We start from the raw sequence: 19,541 nt of genomic DNA on the forward strand, positions 1-19,541 counted from the left end.
AAATAAGCACAAACTATTCATGGAGAATCGCCGACTGAACCATAGAGAAATAGCTGACGCTGTAGGGATGTCATCTGAATGGCATATCACATTCTAACAGCGGAATTGGACATGAGAAAATTATCTGCTAGATAGGTGCCACTTATCTTGACACTGGATCACAAACAAATCAGAATGAAGATTTTTGAGCAATGTTTAATCTGTTTTAAGAGCAACCAACAAAATTTTCTGTGCTGGTTTGTGACCATAGATGAAATTTCGTGCAGTGGGAACATTTGATTCACCACCACTTACGAAAGCAAAGGCAATACGGTAGCCGGAAAGATATTGTCCTCAGTTTTCTGTGATGTGAAAGGGATTCTGCTGATATTTTATCTTCCCACTGGTCAAACAATTACCGGACAATACTACTACGTTGACCTCCTGGACCGAATGATACATGAAAAAAGGTGAAGTTTGGTAAGGAAGAAAGTCATCTTTCTTCAAGACAATGCACGCCCATCATACAAGTGTTGTTGCAAAGGCAAAAATACATGAACTAAGACACAAATTGTTGCCACACCCACCTTATTTGGATCCTTCAGATGTCTACTTCTTTGTGGTGATTCTGAGAAACTTTCAAACTACCCTTCTAAAATAGTGACTCGAGCTGTGGACCCAAATTCCTATGAAATTGATTCCATATCCCTTCTTTAAACTATCTTACAGCCATACTACAGGGAATAGCAAGACTTCCCATAAGCCTCCTTGAATCATTGCATAGACCTTGGCTGTTGCTTCATCAAGAGAAAGCAACATTTCAATGCAGAATATTGCATGTCACATTACAACCATTTGTGAGCCAAGAATACTGGAGTCAAATCAATGAAGTTTGTGCCATAAATACATAACATCTTAAGCACACAATACAACACAAAATTAAATAATGAATAAAACTGTATTACCCTTTATTGATCATCCCTCATAATTTCCACCAAGTGACACCTAGTCTGTTTACCTGAACGCACTTTTTGTAAAATGCAGAGTATGGCTTAAAAAGATGATAAGTTATACAAAACTTAAATATTTATTTTACACATTGTGTAAGTTAAGCAAACTGTATTAGGATAGTTACAAATTCACATCTTAGTTAAATGTTTTAGAGCATTTTTTAAAAAATGATTAGCATCCACACCAGACTTTTATGGCTCACTATTAAAAAGAAGCTTAACACAAGCATATATTGATTTCGAGGACCAGTTGGAAATAAAAACGACAAAAATAACATCATATTTATCCTCTTATTTACAAATTTTGCATTTTGTTGAACAATGAAAAATGGTTGAATACTCATTATTCATAAGTGCAATACAATATACATATCTCACAAGCATAAGCATCAAGTCTTAGAATTTGTTATAACTCTAAAGTAATATAATACAAAAATTATGATTTTCGGCATTAGAAGTCACTTGATGAAATCAGATCATATCACCTTCATACATTATGTTGACTGCCTGAGCACATACCACACTTCAAAAATGCATAATCATTTTAGCTCACGGAGGAAAACTAAGCAAAAACATAGGACACCTATCACAAAAAGTAACAAAATGTCTGAGGAAACCACAAACACAACATGATGGAAAACAATTAGGCCACGCTGAAAAATTTAAGCTAAACATAATTCTTTGACTAGCAAGGCATAGGAAAGTTTATCTCTAATGCTTTTAGTCATTTTAACCAATAAATAATGGCACATGTGATGAAATGACTTGGTCTCAGCAAGGCCATAAATGAGAGGCTGAGAAATGTATATGTCATAAGCAATTGGAAATAAGTATCATAATTTTAAATATTTTACAGGTTTTTCAAGGATTTTCAGAGCTGAGACTTATCATTCCTATGACCAAGACAATTGTACAAATATCCGGTTATTCCTTTGTTCAAAGTTCCTCCCCATAAAACTTTAAATTCCTATCACAATTCAAATGAAAATTTGCCGTTTTTTCTTTTCCTACAAAATTGAACACAATTCACTATTCAGCAATGGCCGGGGTGAAAACTGAACAAGATAGCAATAAAATGTTTTCGGCATCTAATGCAGAGAGATTTAAAAAAAAGGTGATGATATGATAATGATTATTTTTAAATGTTCCAACCAAAGTAAATTTGTTATGAAATCCCAAGCAATTATTTCTCCACCGTGAATCCACAACTCAACCGACAATCACATTGGAAACTAGATTAGGTCAAAAACGTTCTTGTTGAAACTTAACTTTGAACAAAGCACCTTAATGACGATTCATAGCTCAAGTGAAATTCTTACATTAGTATGACCAAGGTGAATTAAACTTGATGCTTTCAGAAGTTCCCTTTGCCTTATAGACATCGTGAGAGTATTGAGAGGAGCTTCCCCCCAAAGGACAAAATGAACTTCACCTCCAAGCACAGCAGTGAGGCATTCCCAAGAGCACTCTCCCTATAAACAGGAGGGAGTGGATTTTGCCCAACAGTCCATCAACTCGAATGACGCCTAACTAGGATCTCCCCCTCAAACTTACAATTACCGGAACGACATGGCCAGCACCAATTGGCACAACCCATCACAGAAGACCAAAGCCAATAAAAGACTTGAGGCAATGACATGCTCCAGGAAGAGCAGCAGCCACTCTAATACTCATGGGATAAAAGTGTCTTTGTGGATTTCATATTTCAAATCACATTCATATACTTAAAAAGGGGAATGAATCGTGGATTCATACCCTTTCCTTGGAAGAATGAAATGTTTTTTTTAAAGATTGCAATAAAAATATCAAGAGCTAAGACTGCTTGTTTTCACATTTGACCTGTAAAAATATTACCCACAGGTATTAATGAAAACGTTTCTCCCAGATTTGTAATATATACATATAACGATCTGAAGTTATATTCACCCAATAAGTCAGTTCCCATATACACGTATAGAAATAAATAAATAAGAGGACTGAGCAAAACCAAAGCAGCACAGCGCAAGGAGTGTACATAAAACTACATTAGATCATATTGGTGTATTTCCCTCTCAGAATATTAGAGACATAGAGAGAGAGAGAGAGAGAGGGGTGTTAAAGCAAAAAAGCTGCTGCGTGATTGCAATACACTCATGAAAACAATTGCAACATTTCCTTTTATATATACAAATTACTCACAATAAACACTGCCTTGAACTTCAGGATGATTACAAATGAAGGCATACCTGGTCTATTTCTATTATGATATAAGGCATTCCCACAGACACTCACTTAAAAAGCAGTCTCACCCAAATACAGTAAATGACCACATGGTTCACATATTAAGCAGAATTAGGGCAAGCATTCAAAATAAAATGATTTACCAAATTACACATACCAATGAGGGGTAAAAATTATCAATCAATCACAGTGAAAAACTTATCATGGCTCTTCAAAAACTGGCAAAACATCCATTCACGACAGCATTGGCTGTAAACTTTCATCATCACACCTCGACCAATCTCATCAAAGCATTGCATACATAAACCATGGAAATTTTCTTTCCCTCACTGATTTTTCAGTAACCTATTTGACTCCGATGCATCAACAACGTTTTCAAAAATTTACATGCTCTCCAAGAGAAACATGTGGGTACGTTTCACACGCAATATGTGAAATGCGGTGTCTTTTGTCTCAACAAATGCCCATCCACATCGTGAACTGGGAAAATAAGTATGGTCAGTCAACTACACTTCCTACACAAATTTTTGGGTTGTGGAGCAAACCACACCAAACAAATCTCACAGCTCTAACAAGTAAAAATCTTTGCCACAGTGTTGCGCTGACTTCTTTGCGTAACCATTGGGGAAGGAGGAAGTAGTCGAGATGAGTGCTTTGTCATTCATCAGTGGATGACTGCACCTGTTTGGCAGCGAATCGGTTGGTCCAATCACAGTAGTCAGTCCCTCTCCAGAGAAGGGTCGGTCGCCAGGGGGGGTGGGGGGAGGAGGTGGGGCAAGGAGGGGAACACTGGAGGAATGAGAGGTGAGGGAGGGGGAGGAGGTGGGGCAAGGAGGGGTACACTTGAGGAATGAGAGGTGAGGGAGGGGGAGGAGGTGGGGCAAGGAGGGGTACACTTGAGGAATGAGAGGTGAGGGAGGGAAAGGATGAGGGGTGGGAGGAGCACCTCCCTCCGCATCAACACCAGGAGAATATGGGGCTTTTGTTTTGGAAACGCTGGGTGAATGTGTCACTGAAGGAACGGAAGCGGGATGTGGTCCCCACATGGCCCTTTGACCTGTGGACAGAGGATGAAATAAAAAGGTCATTTCAGGAAAAGAAATACAATGTACATAAGTATGGATATAAGAGCCAATGAGTCCACCCAGAGTCAAACCTTCCAAAGAGAGTTGATCTTGCTACATGGATAAAACCAATTACCTATTTTGAAAAAAAAGGACGGATATCCATTTGTGGACACTTGATTAATAGATACGTTTAAAAACAACTAGCGAGAGAACCGTAATCATCATCGATAATTTCCCTGCTATAGGTACAAGGTTTGTACAAAAAGTATCGGCAGCAATTTTTTCCTGACGTGTGTTGTGTGAGTGCTGAATTCAGTCCGTTGGTTAAATGAGCGCATGACCACAGATCGTACATTGGTATTGATAAGAGTGTGACAGTGCAGACCATTATCACCATAAATTTGGCGATAAAAAAGACCTGCGCCAAACTTGTCCTCCCAAATGTCTGTGGATGGACGACCAAGAGCAGAGCCATGACGGTCTGCTTGCAAAGACCTCCTGCAATGGCATCACGGCAATTCCCCAATCCCCTTACAGTCTTTGCATCCCCCTAACTTGGCATCAGAGGGCTGAGATTTCTCATTCCCTCAAAGGACACCACCATGGGTTTGTCAATGAAGCTTACATGCTTGAACACTCAAGGACCTTCCAGAAGCCACCTACCAGGGAGCTTCCATAATTTTCCCGATACTTTTTATAAAAACCAAGTACATCTCCAAATTAAGATGAACTTTTCTAGCTGGAATGGTGAGATACTTTTGAAGCATATACTAATGAACAGTTTGGACATTCTTATTGCCACATGGAATACTCAATAATTTAGCTCTAAAAATATACCGAGCATGAACTACACAAACGAAAAACGGCAAAAAGAAATGATGAACAGTAAATTTTAGAGATTTCATTCTGTAAGGCATTTCCTGTGAATCATGTACACTTATATCAATAGTTGAATCACATTAGGATGCATGGAATTTGGGGGTTATCTACAGGATGACATGCATGCTACGGATATTTGGTAGGAGTAACAATTGGAACAGAAAGTTTTTAACCACCATATAAGGCTTAAAAATACCAACACATCAGCCCATAGAGAGCTATCTATGTAGGCAGCTATGATATCTAGTAGCTAGCATAGATATCTATATGCTACGGTTGAGTTTGATTTCACTCAAAACCTGCAAGCACAGTTCCCAAAAAGAGAATTAAAACACTAAAAAGCTGAGTAATAACTTATGCTGATTGTTATTTTGCCATTCTTTGAGACATTATGACCATGTTTGGGAAAAATAATAATGCGCTGAAATAATACCAAATATGCTTTCATTTAATAATATCCATGTGGCTTTTCTTCCCTTGGATAGTAGCCTTAGTGCCAAAAGGCCACTGCGAATACACAAACAGGTAGGAACTAACAAAGAGGCAGAGAGCTGACGAGATCAATATTGGCAACACATTCTCAAGCACTTGTGTACTTTCAAATATTGAAACAGAGGGTAATATTAATGACTTGACTTCTGACTTTCTGAAAGCTGCCATCACAGCAAAAAATTATTTGTACACAAAATAGAATTTGTCCTCACCTTTCCACAATAACTGCTGGCATCTGCACCAATTGAACCGGGCTGCGACCATCTTTAAGGGCCTGGGTAAGGTTCAGTATTTGACCTCTCATGACACTCATTTGCCTCTCAAACAGGTGCCTGTCGAATCCTTTATCTTGCTGCAGACAGAAATGAAAAATAGAAAAATGTGAGCATGATCCAGTGCCTTTTGTGGTAATGTAATAAAAGGGTGATCTGAGAAGTTCTCGGAAAGATGATGAAAATGAAAATTCATATTTTCAAAGAACTTTCATGTTTCAACATAACTGACTTTGATATTGATACATTTAATCCAGCGGTGCTCCAGTGCCATTATCCTCTGTCTGTAGTGTTTTCCTGGAAGTGCTGCATGGTACTTGTTTATAGTTGCAATCGCTTATTTGATTGAATTGAGAAAGTAGACCACCTAGGAATATTTTTCAGTTTTTGGAAGCGGTGCAAGGGAGACAAATCTAGGGAATGGGGGGAATGTTCCAGCACTTTATAATACTGCCAGTCCATCAATTCTCCCATCACCAAGACACTTTTTTGGGCAGGTGCATTGTCCTCATGGAAAACAGTTAATTTCCCCAGCAAACTGGGTCTGATGTCATGAATTTTTGCATTTATTTGAAGCTTAGAATAGTCCTCCCCAGTAATTGTTTAACCTTTGCCAATATAGTCGACCAACAGAATTCCTTTAACATCCCAGAAAACCAACGCCATGGCTTTTCCCACCCATAGGTACCATCTTTGCCTTCTTCGGAGCTGTAGAAAACTGACTCTTCTCTTGCCCACTTCATGGATCGTTGTTACGATTCTGGTTGTGTGATGGTGTATCCATGTTCCATCCATTGTCACATATCGATGGAGAATATCACTCTTGTTTTCTGTAAAGGGCACCAAGCAATGTTTCATAAAAAGGGTCGTTCAAATGAGTTTTTGTTCCACAGTGAGCACCCATCTTGTGCAAACCTTTGTCACGTGCAATTCCTCATGCAAAATGTAACCGACACGTTCTTACCACATCTCTACCGTTAGTATTCACCATTCCTCGCACACCTCTCATCCAATATCATACCTCATTAAACTTGGCTGCCCATTGCATCATTTGGTGGGAGTTGAAGGAGAAGAGCCCCAAACACATTTAAGATCCTTGAATTGATTTTGTTCGCCATTAAGCCTTCTTTTACGAAGAATTGTATCACTTCATGAAACACCATGTTTTCCATTTCTAACAACCCATGCACTGCAACTGATTCAAATAATTGCCTATGGCAAACTGCTGGATGGAATGACTTGCAATTTCACACTGCGTTTACTCACACTCGTGCCAACCTGATGAAAAAAATCATGCTAGCACTAATGTCATCTATGGGCAAAGCCGAGAACTTTTCAGACCACCATCATATAATCAGACAAATGACCATAACACGCAAAGTGATTTTAAAATTGTCAATCATAAACACCACTAGGTTTCAGAGCTCAGCACTGGAAGAGCTTAGTTTCCTACGTTTACCATTGTAAAATGCTCATTTTCCACCATGCAATGCCTATCACAAGACTCGAGGCAACTCTTGATTAATATTTACAACATTCATAGGTCTGTGCACATTATTAAATCTCATTAAAGTAAGTTTGAAATCAATGACAGAAGTTACAATTTTAGATGATTACAAAATGTTGAAGTCCTTAGTGTGATTGATTCTTTTAGGGAGAAGGAGCTTATAATATTTAATTGAATCGAAGATAAATACGTCACTTCCATTCCCAAGGAGAACTTAAGTCACAGTATGATGGCCTTCGACTGGTGGTGAGTTAAAAGATGACCCCCAGAGACAAAATTAATGAAAAACAAAGGTAAAAATACATTTCCACAAACAAAAACTTTAAAATCCCGCAAATCATATTATATGGAAGTCGACAGTCGTAAAAAAACGGTGGCAGTATGTAGTTAAGACAGAATAATTAGGAACAAATGAATGTCCTGTTTTAATTTACCATGAAGTCACATCAACATGCACATTTGAGGTGAAATTTGTTAGTCTACAAATTTTGTTGGTTGCATTATCAAAATAGCACGAGTACAAGTGTTCCATGTTGCTAGTGAAAAGTCACGTGTTGGTACATCAACCATGGAGAAACATGCTGCCTCAGAGCATATTTCAATCGAAAGAAACTTCAACTTATGTCACTCTGATTGCAACTTGTCATCGACGGTAGTCCACCCTTAAATTGCATGCTTTACCAGTTAGCACGCTCAGAACATCCAGAGTCTTTTTGGAAATGAATCGCTTGCACACCATACTGCAACACTTCTGGAGGCCACTAAAGTCATTAATAGATATTTCATTTTAATAACCAGTGCATATTCTTAAGCTTCAAGACACCCTAAACATTAAAGTTTTCAACATGCCTTTAGTAGAGTTGCAAATATTTGTACAATTATAGCAAACCTGAGATATTACACACCAATCCATTGAAATAAAACATTATTTGCATGCTTTAAGTTTGTTTAAATTGGTATTCGGCTCAACTCGGGACGATGACACTCACTCGAGTGACCTTTGATTGAGGGCATGGCAGACAATGGCAACATCACCTTCAGTACCTTAAAGAGATGGTAGAGATCATCGCAGAGGTCCTGGACAAAGTCCATGTCTGAAATCAAAGGCAGCACGAGATCCCTAGTTTCTGTTGAGAACGGCTCCTTTGCCTGCGGAAGCCAGGCCCAGTGGTATGGATATGCGCGCCAGGAGTCTGGGTGCTTGAAGGGGAAAGCGAGGCCATTGTCAATTGCAGCCACCCTTATCTCGGGGTATGCCACAACATTCCAATCCTGCAATTGGGAAGACAATAGTGATGTCAGCAAAAAGGAATGCCACCTGAAGATGTTTACTACGATAAACCTCAAATGTTATGAACCCGATAACTGGAAATATTCATTCACAAAACTACTCTAATGCTATGGAGCACAATAAACATCACATTAAAGACTCTCCATTCTCGGGATGTCACCGTGTAGGTTGTTTTCCTGAAAACAGTTTCGCCCGTGTTTCAACGAGCGTCTTCAGGTCGAAGTTGAAACTCAGGCAAAACTGTTGTCAGAAAAACAACCCACGCGGTGACATCCCAAGAATGGAGAGTCTTTCATCTGAACGCTGCAAAAATCTACGATCCCAAATGCTCTGGGATGCAAATTTTCACCAACTAAGATTGCACATGGAAGGTAACATTACCAGTTTTTGTAACATTACACCCACTCCAGATTATTTTTGTGAGAAAGAGATGGGGTGGGAGGTTGGAAGGAAGGAGCCAATCAGAGGGGAGGAGAGTGGAGCAGCGACCCAAGAGCAATACAATAATGCACCAATAAACAACAAGCATAAAACTTAAATATTGACAGAACATCAGCTACAATGAAGACTGTCACTCTGCCTTACAACATTAAATGCATTTACTTTCTTAGAATTTTTCAAAAAAAAATAAATAAAGCCTGCGTGATTGTCCTAAACTGTGCCCTCAAATGATTATTACATAACTCAGTTATTACCATCATTTTCTTTTTCTATTTTTATTATTATTCATGCTGTGTTCGCACAAGCATGTTTACTTGTGTCTCTTTCTGTTATTACTTTGAATAAGCACAATTGTACAATTTTATTTTAAGCTTCTTCTCACAAATCATTGCAGTGATCTATTTGATATTTCAACTTATATACCCTTTTCTTCTATGAGCTACAGGCTCCTTGGAACACAAAACTACCAAGATATGCTGTATATTTTGAAAATTTTTTGTATTTTTATATGATGCATAAATTTCAATCCAATTTGCTCGTTAAATACGGCAAACAACAATTAGAACAAAGAGTGATAATTTTTTTTCAGGATCTTAATCTTCACCACTGAAGACAATCCCTCCTTCTTTATCTGAACTTAATGATTTTTTTGACACTGGAATACAATATGGCAGCGCATGATGATGATGATGAAATATTCATAACAGACATAACGTAAACACAAAGCACCATTTATCATAACAGTGTATCTCTATAGTAGAATAATTAGCTACTGCAAAGTACACACCTTTGATTCTACATCTTCCATTTCTTCCATCCCTGTGTCTCGGTCACCAGAGGAAGAAGCTGAGCTAACTATACTTGGAGGATCATATCGAATCAACCAGTTATCATTCCCTCTATCGGTGTTCCGAATTATATAATCGAGAACAACAAGTCTTTCAAACTGCAGACGAAACTGGTGCTGAACTTCTTTAGGTGGAGGCTCCGTTTCAAAGACTCGTATCCAATAATTGGCATCTTTGTGGTTGTCCACAAAAAACTGGAAGGATCCAACCTGGGGGCAAACATTCAAATGTAAAATCAAAATCAGATGGCTGGATATGCTCACCACTATCATCATCTCCAACTTCATCTGCCCGTTCATTCTTTCAAGATCTAGAACAGCCACCATTCCAGAACCCAATCAAACCTGAATATCAAATATAATCGAACCAACGCTGCAAGCCAAGGATCTAAGTCAATGGGACTAAACCTGTACAATAAATTACTGCTGAAATACAAAGACATAAGAGGCATGACACCATTTAAAAGAAAAATAAAAATAGTTTCTCCATGAGGGAAATGATAATGAGAAAGAATGGAGAGAACAAAAATGTTTAAATTAAAACATCGAACACTAAAGACGACTGCAACAATTTCAGAGTGTAAAAATCATTCACCTTGGCCGGTAAAGGTTTTAACACTCTGAAATTGTTGCTTTGAAATGCAGTCAAAAGTTACTGTTGCGGCATCTCCCGCAGTTCCTTTGGAATGACCACTTTTGATTATGTGACATTAAAAACTTTTAGGAGAGCCAATGGATTTAAAACTAGTCTTTTTGAAAATTATATATCAAAAAAGCATTTAATTATTTTTACTAATGTAGTTTTATCCAAATTACGAGGAGCAGGGATGAAGATAAAACAACATGAATACTCCACAAAACAGATAATCCGTACACGGATAATCAAGGCTTTACTGTACTTATATATGCTGTGTCACCATTGAACAAAATTTAAAAATATTAGAGTTGCTACACCCATACAAGCATTCTTAGCATTTACTTCTAGCACCTCTTAGACATTCTAAGAATTAATTATGTAATTTATAGGAATGGTATTAAGATACAAAACAATACCTCTATAATCCTGCCAAAATTAAAGCTAGTCCAAAGTAGAGCAGCTAGGTTTGTGAAAAGTTATCATGAACAAGGTGGCCGGTGGTTACTGGGATCAAATAATTAAAGAAGCAATTGAAATGAGAATGGCGAGAGGTAATTTCAACAGAGACTCCGACTATTCCCTCAGCAACACATGGCAACTGGTGCTGACGAAGGTTAGAAAAGGAAAGAACACGACACAACGCCGTGGCGACCAACCTGGACGCTCCAAACTATTTACGTTGATAACCTGCACAGCCTTTCCTTAGTATTATTTTGAAACTAAATAGACCTGTCTTTTTATAGTTCTACCGCATGATTTAAATATACGAATCCTGTTATTGAATATTGTTGCATGTCAGTAGTTTCTTTTGTGTCATTAAAATTTATTGAGGGCATGATCAAACTATTATTTGTGCAGAGGTGACATGATTTGGTTGGGCATGTGGTTTTATTCTATTTTACGAGTGGTGACGTAGCGCCCTCCGCGGTGTCTTGCGAGGTATTTATAGATGTAGAAACCTCTATCAAGGACCATTATCATTCCATTAAGCCATGGTGGTAATTAAAACATCCCAGCAGGATATTAGCTATCAACATTAACAATGTTGTCCTTAAAACTTGAATCCCTAAGTAGTTCATACAAATGGAGACAGCATATTTGATGGCCTCGGCAGCACCTTTAAATGACGGCATTTCCAAGTTGACTGAATATTTATTAACGTCTGCCTTTTGAAGTAAGCTACAAACCATTGCTACATTTCAAAGCATCTACTTCGACATAAACCCTGACATTCAACACTGCAATAAGCCCTTCTTCAATTCTGCAAACTTCTTCCTCTCTTGCAACATGATATCTTTGAAAACATATGATAAAAAAATCAAGCATAATGATAAATACGTTTGACTTATAGAACGAAAAACTATAACTTTGTAAATCATCAAAAAGGCAAATTAAAAACCAATAATTAATAAACTGAAATATAAAGCATGAATCGGTAGTAAGAAGAATAATGCAAATCATTTCCTACGATGCTTGCCGTGACCATATGGATCATTAATTAAAGTGTTGAGGGTACGATTCGATCAAACCAACCTTTGGGTTGATAGCTGTAGTTAACACAAGGAATGGAACCCTAATCACCTGACCAACCATGTTTCTCGATTATTCATGCACCCTTGGCCAGTCATTGGCATGGAAAAATGGGAGTTAAGGGCATCTAAGCTTCGAACAGACATCCCAAACTTCATTGTAAATAAGCCACTGTACCAAATAACACAAATTTGAAATCTTAGACACTGGAAATTCCAATTTTTTTTATGATTAAGTGCATAAATATTTCAACCTTTCTTCTTCAAGCAAAGTGTTTAGCACAAGCTTAGAAATGAAATACATAAGCATTCCACTGCTCTACCAAATTTGAATAAGATAGTTGTCCAGATAGTAACTTGAATTTTAGCCTAACGTAGCCGTGGGTAGAGCCCGCTCCACCACCACCTTTGGTGTCTAAACATCCCCTCACTCAGTGCGCATCCTGCTGCGTTAGCGTGTGCAGACTGTGGTTCTTCTACTTTGCTCACAATGCCAACTGTTAAAATATGCGCTACCATAGAAAATCCCGAGAGTTGTGAAGTGCCATCTGTGATTTGAAGTTTTTACTGGCAAAAAACCACAGGCAACTCGAAACTCTTGGCCAACTGTGTGAAATGTACGGAGATGCAATGAGTGAAGGCGGAGTGAGACAGTGGTGTGCATTCAGTTTAAAAATGGCTACAGCACCAATGTTCACAATGAGGACCACAGTGGTTGGTTTAGCCTTATGAATAAATGAACTGATGGATGGCCAGTTCTTAGACGTCATGGACATTAGTCCAGTCACTCTAAAACTAACACTGACGCACAACACTGTCACTCATCACTTAGTTCGGTGCACAGCACAAATTTTCCGATGGATGCCAGCATCTTTGAAGCTTATTGCCAGTAAAAGACTTATCACTCAATGGATTATATATTTGGCAGGATTTCCAATGGTATTGTCAATATTGACTTGCTACTGAAAGCAAATGCCAAGCATAGCAGTCATCCGAACACTGCAGCTTGAGGAGTACTGCCCTCGTGTGAGTGTGCATTTCAATACAGCAAGCATTTGGCTCCTTCAGCTACATCGCTCGCCACACGCAAATGGAGGTTACAGCGTTCGTCCGGAAAATAAGTGTACTGATTTGATTGTCTTTTTTGACAAAAGGGGAGTCGTCCACTACGAATTTGTACCTGAACGACAAACTGTAAATGCTGCATTTTACGTCCAAGTGCTCGACAGGCTTCGAAAACGAGTTGCCCGCGTCCGGCCAGCGATCAAAAACATCTGGCGGCTGCATCACGACAATGCGCCGTCTCACACCGCGCTTGTCGTGTCGGACTTCTTGGCCAAGCACGGCGTGGCAACGCTGCCGCACCTGCCCTACAGCCCGGACTTGGCACCACCGGACTTCTTTCTGTTCCCGAAGATAAAGAGGAGTTTGAAAGGAACGCGATACGGGACTTTGGACGCCGTCAAAGAGGCCGTGACGACGTGTCTTCGAGAGGTTCCCGATGATGCCTTCGCGGGAGCGTTCCAGGAATGGGAACGCCGCTGGAACAAGTGTATCGACTCACAAGGGTCCTATTTTGAGGAATATTAGCTTAAGATATGTAAAAGTGTAATAAATTTTTTTTCCTGAGCTCAGTGCACTTATTTTCCGGACGAACCCTGTACTTTCTGGACAGCCCTCGTATTTTGCAATTCTGATACAGTGTTATCTTCTAAGCACCTCCTCACCTGCTTGGCAAGAAACCACCTACGACTCTCCTAATACTCCCACAGAACTTAAGCCCACGACTTTATCCACTTTCATAAAAAATTAAAGCTTTCCCTGATATTTGTTTCATCAATGCACTAAAATAATTGTAAAGGAAAAATTTTAAAAATCAGAAATAATGTTTCAAGATATCTGGCCAACTTCTTCTAGCATCAGATAACTTCAAACGGAATGACAACACAGAGCCTATGTGCCCATGTTACTTTCAATGAGCAATGAACCTAATCTGTTAACTCCCTCTCTGGAACACCAACGAGAAGGATAAAGACAAATGACCGAGTACCATTATGATCAGCAGACGAATGATTAAAAATGAGGACAACAAATTACTTGATGTCCCTCAGTCAGCACCGCAAGTGAAAATTCAATAACCAATGATTGTCCACCCTTTCATTCATTCATTCATTACCTTTGGGCGTAAACCAATCCTATTGAAATGCCTGCCCCAAGTGGGGAAGTCATCCATCACCGCCTGCTTCACTTTTGACTTCTGCCTCTCAAGCCATGGGTAGTTGAAGGTTTTACTCACCAATTTTACAACCTACAAAATAGGAGAATACATTGATCATGACAAAAAGACATGCAATTCACACGGAAAAATCCCCTTATTACACATACACACACATTAAGAAAAAAATAGATGCTGGTATAATAATACTCCTATCTCAATACAGAGTGGCAAAATGATATTTAGAACAGCGAAACCAAGAACATGATTTCTGATACACATGGTTTGATGGCAATAAACACAACCTTCAGTAAGTCATTGAACACCTCCAGGGTATTTCCGTACCCCAAGGTGAATCCTAGCACAACATTTTTAAATAGTAGTTCTAGTTTTTAGGGGAGGGAAATGACAACTGAGGTCATTTGCAGCATTAGGGATAGATGGAAGGGAAAGGCTGAAGGGTGGAGAGAAACTCGGCATCAGCATTGGCCTACCCTTATTGAAAGACACCAAGGGATCAAACAGTTTAATGTCCCACACGACAGATGGCATATTCACTCAAAAAGCTCCCCACAGAGCACCACAAGTAGGGATTGGGATACTATGGAAAAAGATTTGCCATCTCCAGGATTTGATTTCTTCCCACCCTCTGGGTGGCCTATTTGTTAAATCAAAAGAGGAAATCGATTTCTTTAGAGGGGTAGCAGAGGGAGGTAAACATCCTCCTTGATACCGGCAGCATGTATTGGTGGGGCAACTTGAGGGCACACAATGACGTGTAGTAAATCACCACATCAATCTCAATATTCACATTGTAAGAAGAGAGAATAGGGGTTTTACTTTTTGCTTAGTAGTCACAAAAAGCAAAACTCCAATTCCCTCTTTGCAAAACACCCCTTAGATTGTAAACATAATAGCAATTTTGTCCCGGAAATACTACCTATTCTCCCTGAAGGAATGAAAATGGACCCTCTAGAGGTAATTGGGATTCGAAGGAACTTGGCAGATCCCAATACAACACTTTGTAATTACTACTTTTATGCCCATGCCTCCCCTTTCCGAAAGATTGGCCTCGAGGGTAAACAAACCCAATGGTTCAAAAGTCATAACCAAGACTACACCGTTTTTATTTTTTCTCGACCACAAACTTTCACTTTTGAAAAATCCCCCAACCTTAAACAGCCACCACTCTCCTCAAGGGTAAACAAATTCAACGGTTCTATAATGATTTTCACTTGTTCCACTACCTATAGGAGTTTCTTGACGGCAAGTGCTTTGTCATAGATGACGAGGTGAAAGAAACAGTCGAAGACTGCTTATCCTCACAAGCGGTAGACTTCTATGGCTTCAGCATACAAAAGCTTGTAGAACGTAATGACAAATATTAAACAAAAATGGAAACTTTGCAGACAGATAGAGAAAAATGCAAGGATTTAATAAAAAACTTATTTGAAAATATCTGTGATGGTCATTTTTCATAAGATATAGGACCTTATTTTCCAAATAAACCTAATAGATGAGGATTTTCTAACATGCATTTTAATGATTTCAAAGATTTTTTTCAAGAGGTAATTAACAAATCGTAATATTTTACTAATTCTAATGAAAAAGAATTACAGGTACCTATGGTCGTGAAGCAATGAAAAGGAGATAGCCGAGACTGTAAACTTGATTGGCACAAAGTTTGTTTAAAGGGGGGGAAGTAAAAACCAAGTGACAAGTTTAGGGAGAAGATAGTGAACACACACTAGGTCACTTGGGTGTGCTTGAGAAACAGTGACCCAATTGTACCTCAATCACACACAAACAATTCAAAATTGATAAATAAGGAAACAAACTGACAGTCACTCGATCACTAGGGAATGTTGAGGAATAACAGTCATAGTGCATCACATTCACACACACACACACTCAGGGTTTGCAGGGATATCTCCCATGCCAGGGACCCATTGTTTTTACAGATGAAAGTTCAACTACTAAGGAGGGTAGCAGGTAGTGGGAGTAGGTAGGTGCCTACAGAACACCTGACACCAGGTGTTTCAAAAACAAAAAGTAGGGGAGATCAGGACCAAATGCTAATCATTTATGCAGATTTCATACACCAATAATTTCTGGCATAAATTTTGAGGAACTTGTTTGGATTGAAAGAAGAACTCTTCTAACATTGAGCAAGAGGAGAACTGGCTAATAAAACTTCTAGAGATAAAACAGTAGTTACCTTTTTTTTAACTGCACTAATTTTAGAACAAAGAATTTCTTCAATGAATAAAGGTGGCATTAAATAGCTACCATGCGTAATTGTGTAATGAGAAGGAATAATGCAATAATGTTTAACCTTAAAATTAAGATTGTAGAACTTATGAGTACTGCTCATTTTGGAGTCATGACAATTAAAACACTAGCAAATAGTTTCCGTACGTCAAGTGTAGATTGAAAATGTGGTGGGGATATAATTGCCACAACTGCATAAGAAACAAAAATATTGCTAAATTTAAAAATTTTGCAGACTGTAAACACTGTTCACCTTGAATGGGACTCAGGATCCCTTGGGATCATATGTGGGCACTTGGCCAATAATCAAGGGTATCCCAAATTGAATGATCTCAATTGGGTTTGAATGTTTGGGTCTGTAATTGCTCACTGGCGAGGAAGTAACATTTCCGCTAACTACCATAGAAGGGTGTTCTGGTTGAGAGGTTTTGGTTGGTCACTGACGTAGAACTTCTTTTCCCACAAATCATCGCAACAAAATTTTGTTTTCATTGTGGGGCGAGTGGTGCTAACTTATTATGGCTATAGGAGTTTTCTTTTTGATGCAAACAAATACAAGAAGAATCTCATCAGTGATCACCATTCACCATGTATGAACAATTTGGGAAGTTTCACCATGGGGAGTCAAAAATTGCACGCACTCGAGTGTATGGAAATTTGGGATAGTTAGGAGAAGGAATGGACATGGATGCATTATTACCAAAATCTTGATGATGATAGAACTTTGGTCCAGACATATTTTTAACCAAGGCAGCAGGACGAATAAGGGATTTTAAAGTAATTTAACATTCCAATCAAGAAAACAAAAAAAGAGGCGTATCTGAAAGGGCCGAGTCCAGTTCTTTGGCTACACCAGGTATATGCCCTTCAACATCTAAAACAAGTTTCTCCATAACTTAACCAGAAAACCTGCTTCGTGATATTCACATAATTTTTGATCCTAATGAAAACGTTATAAGAGGATATTCCAGAATAACAAATCAGTACACGAACTAGATTTTATAGCTGCATAATAATGTGATTTTTTTCTTTCTCCTATTACATAACTGTTTGTAAGAGGGAAAAGGAGCCACATCCTTGCACATAGCACTTTTGCAAATGTTTTGGTTTTTATAATGCTATTATAACGATTTAAATACTACCATTAAACACCAGAAAAACTTACGAAAATGTGCACCTAATCTACTGGGTCACTACCTGGTTCTAAACCAATATGTTAAGAGCGGTTAGATTAACTTTATTAATGATTCATAATTCTTACCAGCCATGACATATGTATTGTCAATATTAAATCAATACTGAATAAATTAATATGTAAGGCCACCATCTACTTATACCAAATGTTATGATATTTATTACAATATAGTAGTAAATACCAGGAAGATAACAAACAACAAAAACTGCATTAACTGGAGGCACAAAAGGATTAAGTGTTAGTATATGTGTGACAAGATTTAACACGCAATTTACTGAACTAAAAACTGAACTTGTTTATTTTATTGACAGCATTGCCAGCCAGATGTATCACTCATCGTAAATATTATCACCGGGTTAATACATTTGTCCATAAGCAGAAACATTTTAACAATGAATGCTGTACATTTCCCATTTTCACTGCCTTTAGGCGATTGGAGGAATAAATCAAATGTAATGCCCTTAGTTTTGACTAATGAAAAAAAAATATGAATAAAAAAATCAATAACCTTTGTTTTGGGAACTATATTAAGACCTAATTTCTGGTCCACCAAACTTGCTCCAGCTTCAGAAAGGTAACCTTGATTGGGAATGAGGCACGCTCGCCCAAAGCAGCATGGACAGCACAGCTTATGTAACCACTTTGTCCACTTCGGATTGAGCCGGCCATACGGTTCTTCATTCTTTGGTTTGAAAACGGCTATAATTTTCTGGAATTAGGAGAGAACAGCTCTTTCATTCTTCTTAGCAATGAATCATCAGCGGCTAACTTATAAAAACAAACCAACAATAGGTACGAATTATATAACTCATTTTAACTCACGCATTGTAGGTTCTTAACAAAGTAGCTTCCGCTTGAACCCTGAGATATTCTTTCTGGATAAATTCCATGTTCAATCGCTAATTCGGATTGCCTAACTAATTCTGAGAACTGTGGATCATCTGAAAGACGTAATCTTCGTTTAATACATTATACCCAATAAATGTCACCACTTGAAGACACGATGATTACACGAAACTTCCAACTCATTAAAATCATTACACTTACCAGGAAAGTTGTTAAACGTCACATCCGATTCCATTCTTCCCAGCAATGGCTGGTTTTCACGATTGCTTCTTGAGGAATCAATGATGGCTCCGTTGTTAGAAACAGGCGCAAAAGAAACGTCGGGTATTATTGCGGCCTCGTCTGATACTCCAGAAGACGACAAGGATGCAACCGAATTGGAGCGAGTTTTGTCTTCTCCTTTCAATGGTGGTTTGAAATTAGTTTGCTCAGCAGTCATGGAGAAGTGACAACAATTTACGGGAGTGAAAATACCAGTCTTATACTCATTCAAGCGAAATATTTATTATTCTATTCAAATATAAATGTTTTCCACTTAGTTGTCACAACTTCAATCGCATTCACAGATCTCACTTATCACATGTTATGACGTCACAGTCGATCACAAAAAGAATGTCGTTAAGCGCAAGAAATACATACGGGGCTTGTAAAGTGTTGCAACATTCCCTCATTAATATTTAATATTGGCAATGGCTAAACATATACACCCGCACCAAATATTCCATTGCTAATGTCTGATTTTATTAATAAGCAAAATGAAATTTTATCAAGATGCGTTAATAGCACATTTTAGCTTTGCTTCAAAGGATATATGGCAAACCTCTTGACAGTAATACCACAGTA

The 19,541-nt window shown here is 38.4% G+C and overlaps 1 protein-coding gene across 1 annotated transcript; it reads right to left on the reverse strand.

Annotated features, from left to right (window-relative positions):
- Positions 1-1,261: 1,261 nt before the first annotated feature.
- Positions 1,262-19,288, reverse strand: Pi4KIIalpha (phosphatidylinositol 4-kinase II alpha). The gene is made up of 8 exons (XM_071592850.1): positions 18,900-19,288; positions 18,675-18,793; positions 18,361-18,561; positions 14,348-14,479; positions 9,946-10,215; positions 8,471-8,698; positions 5,860-5,999; positions 1,262-4,266 (listed from the first exon to the last, which is right to left on the reverse strand). Exons 1-8 carry the CDS (start codon positions 19,135-19,137, stop codon positions 4,167-4,169), a joined length of 1,428 nt encoding a protein of 475 aa, XP_071448951.1. The 5' UTR covers positions 19,138-19,288; the 3' UTR covers positions 1,262-4,166.
- Between the last annotated feature and the right edge of the window lie 253 nt (positions 19,289-19,541).

Source organism: Hetaerina americana, unplaced genomic scaffold, assembly GCF_022747635.1.
Source record: "Hetaerina americana unplaced genomic scaffold, ioHetAmer1.1.p SCAF_5, whole genome shotgun sequence".
NCBI classification, from domain to species: Eukaryota; Metazoa; Arthropoda; class Insecta; order Odonata; family Calopterygidae; genus Hetaerina; species Hetaerina americana.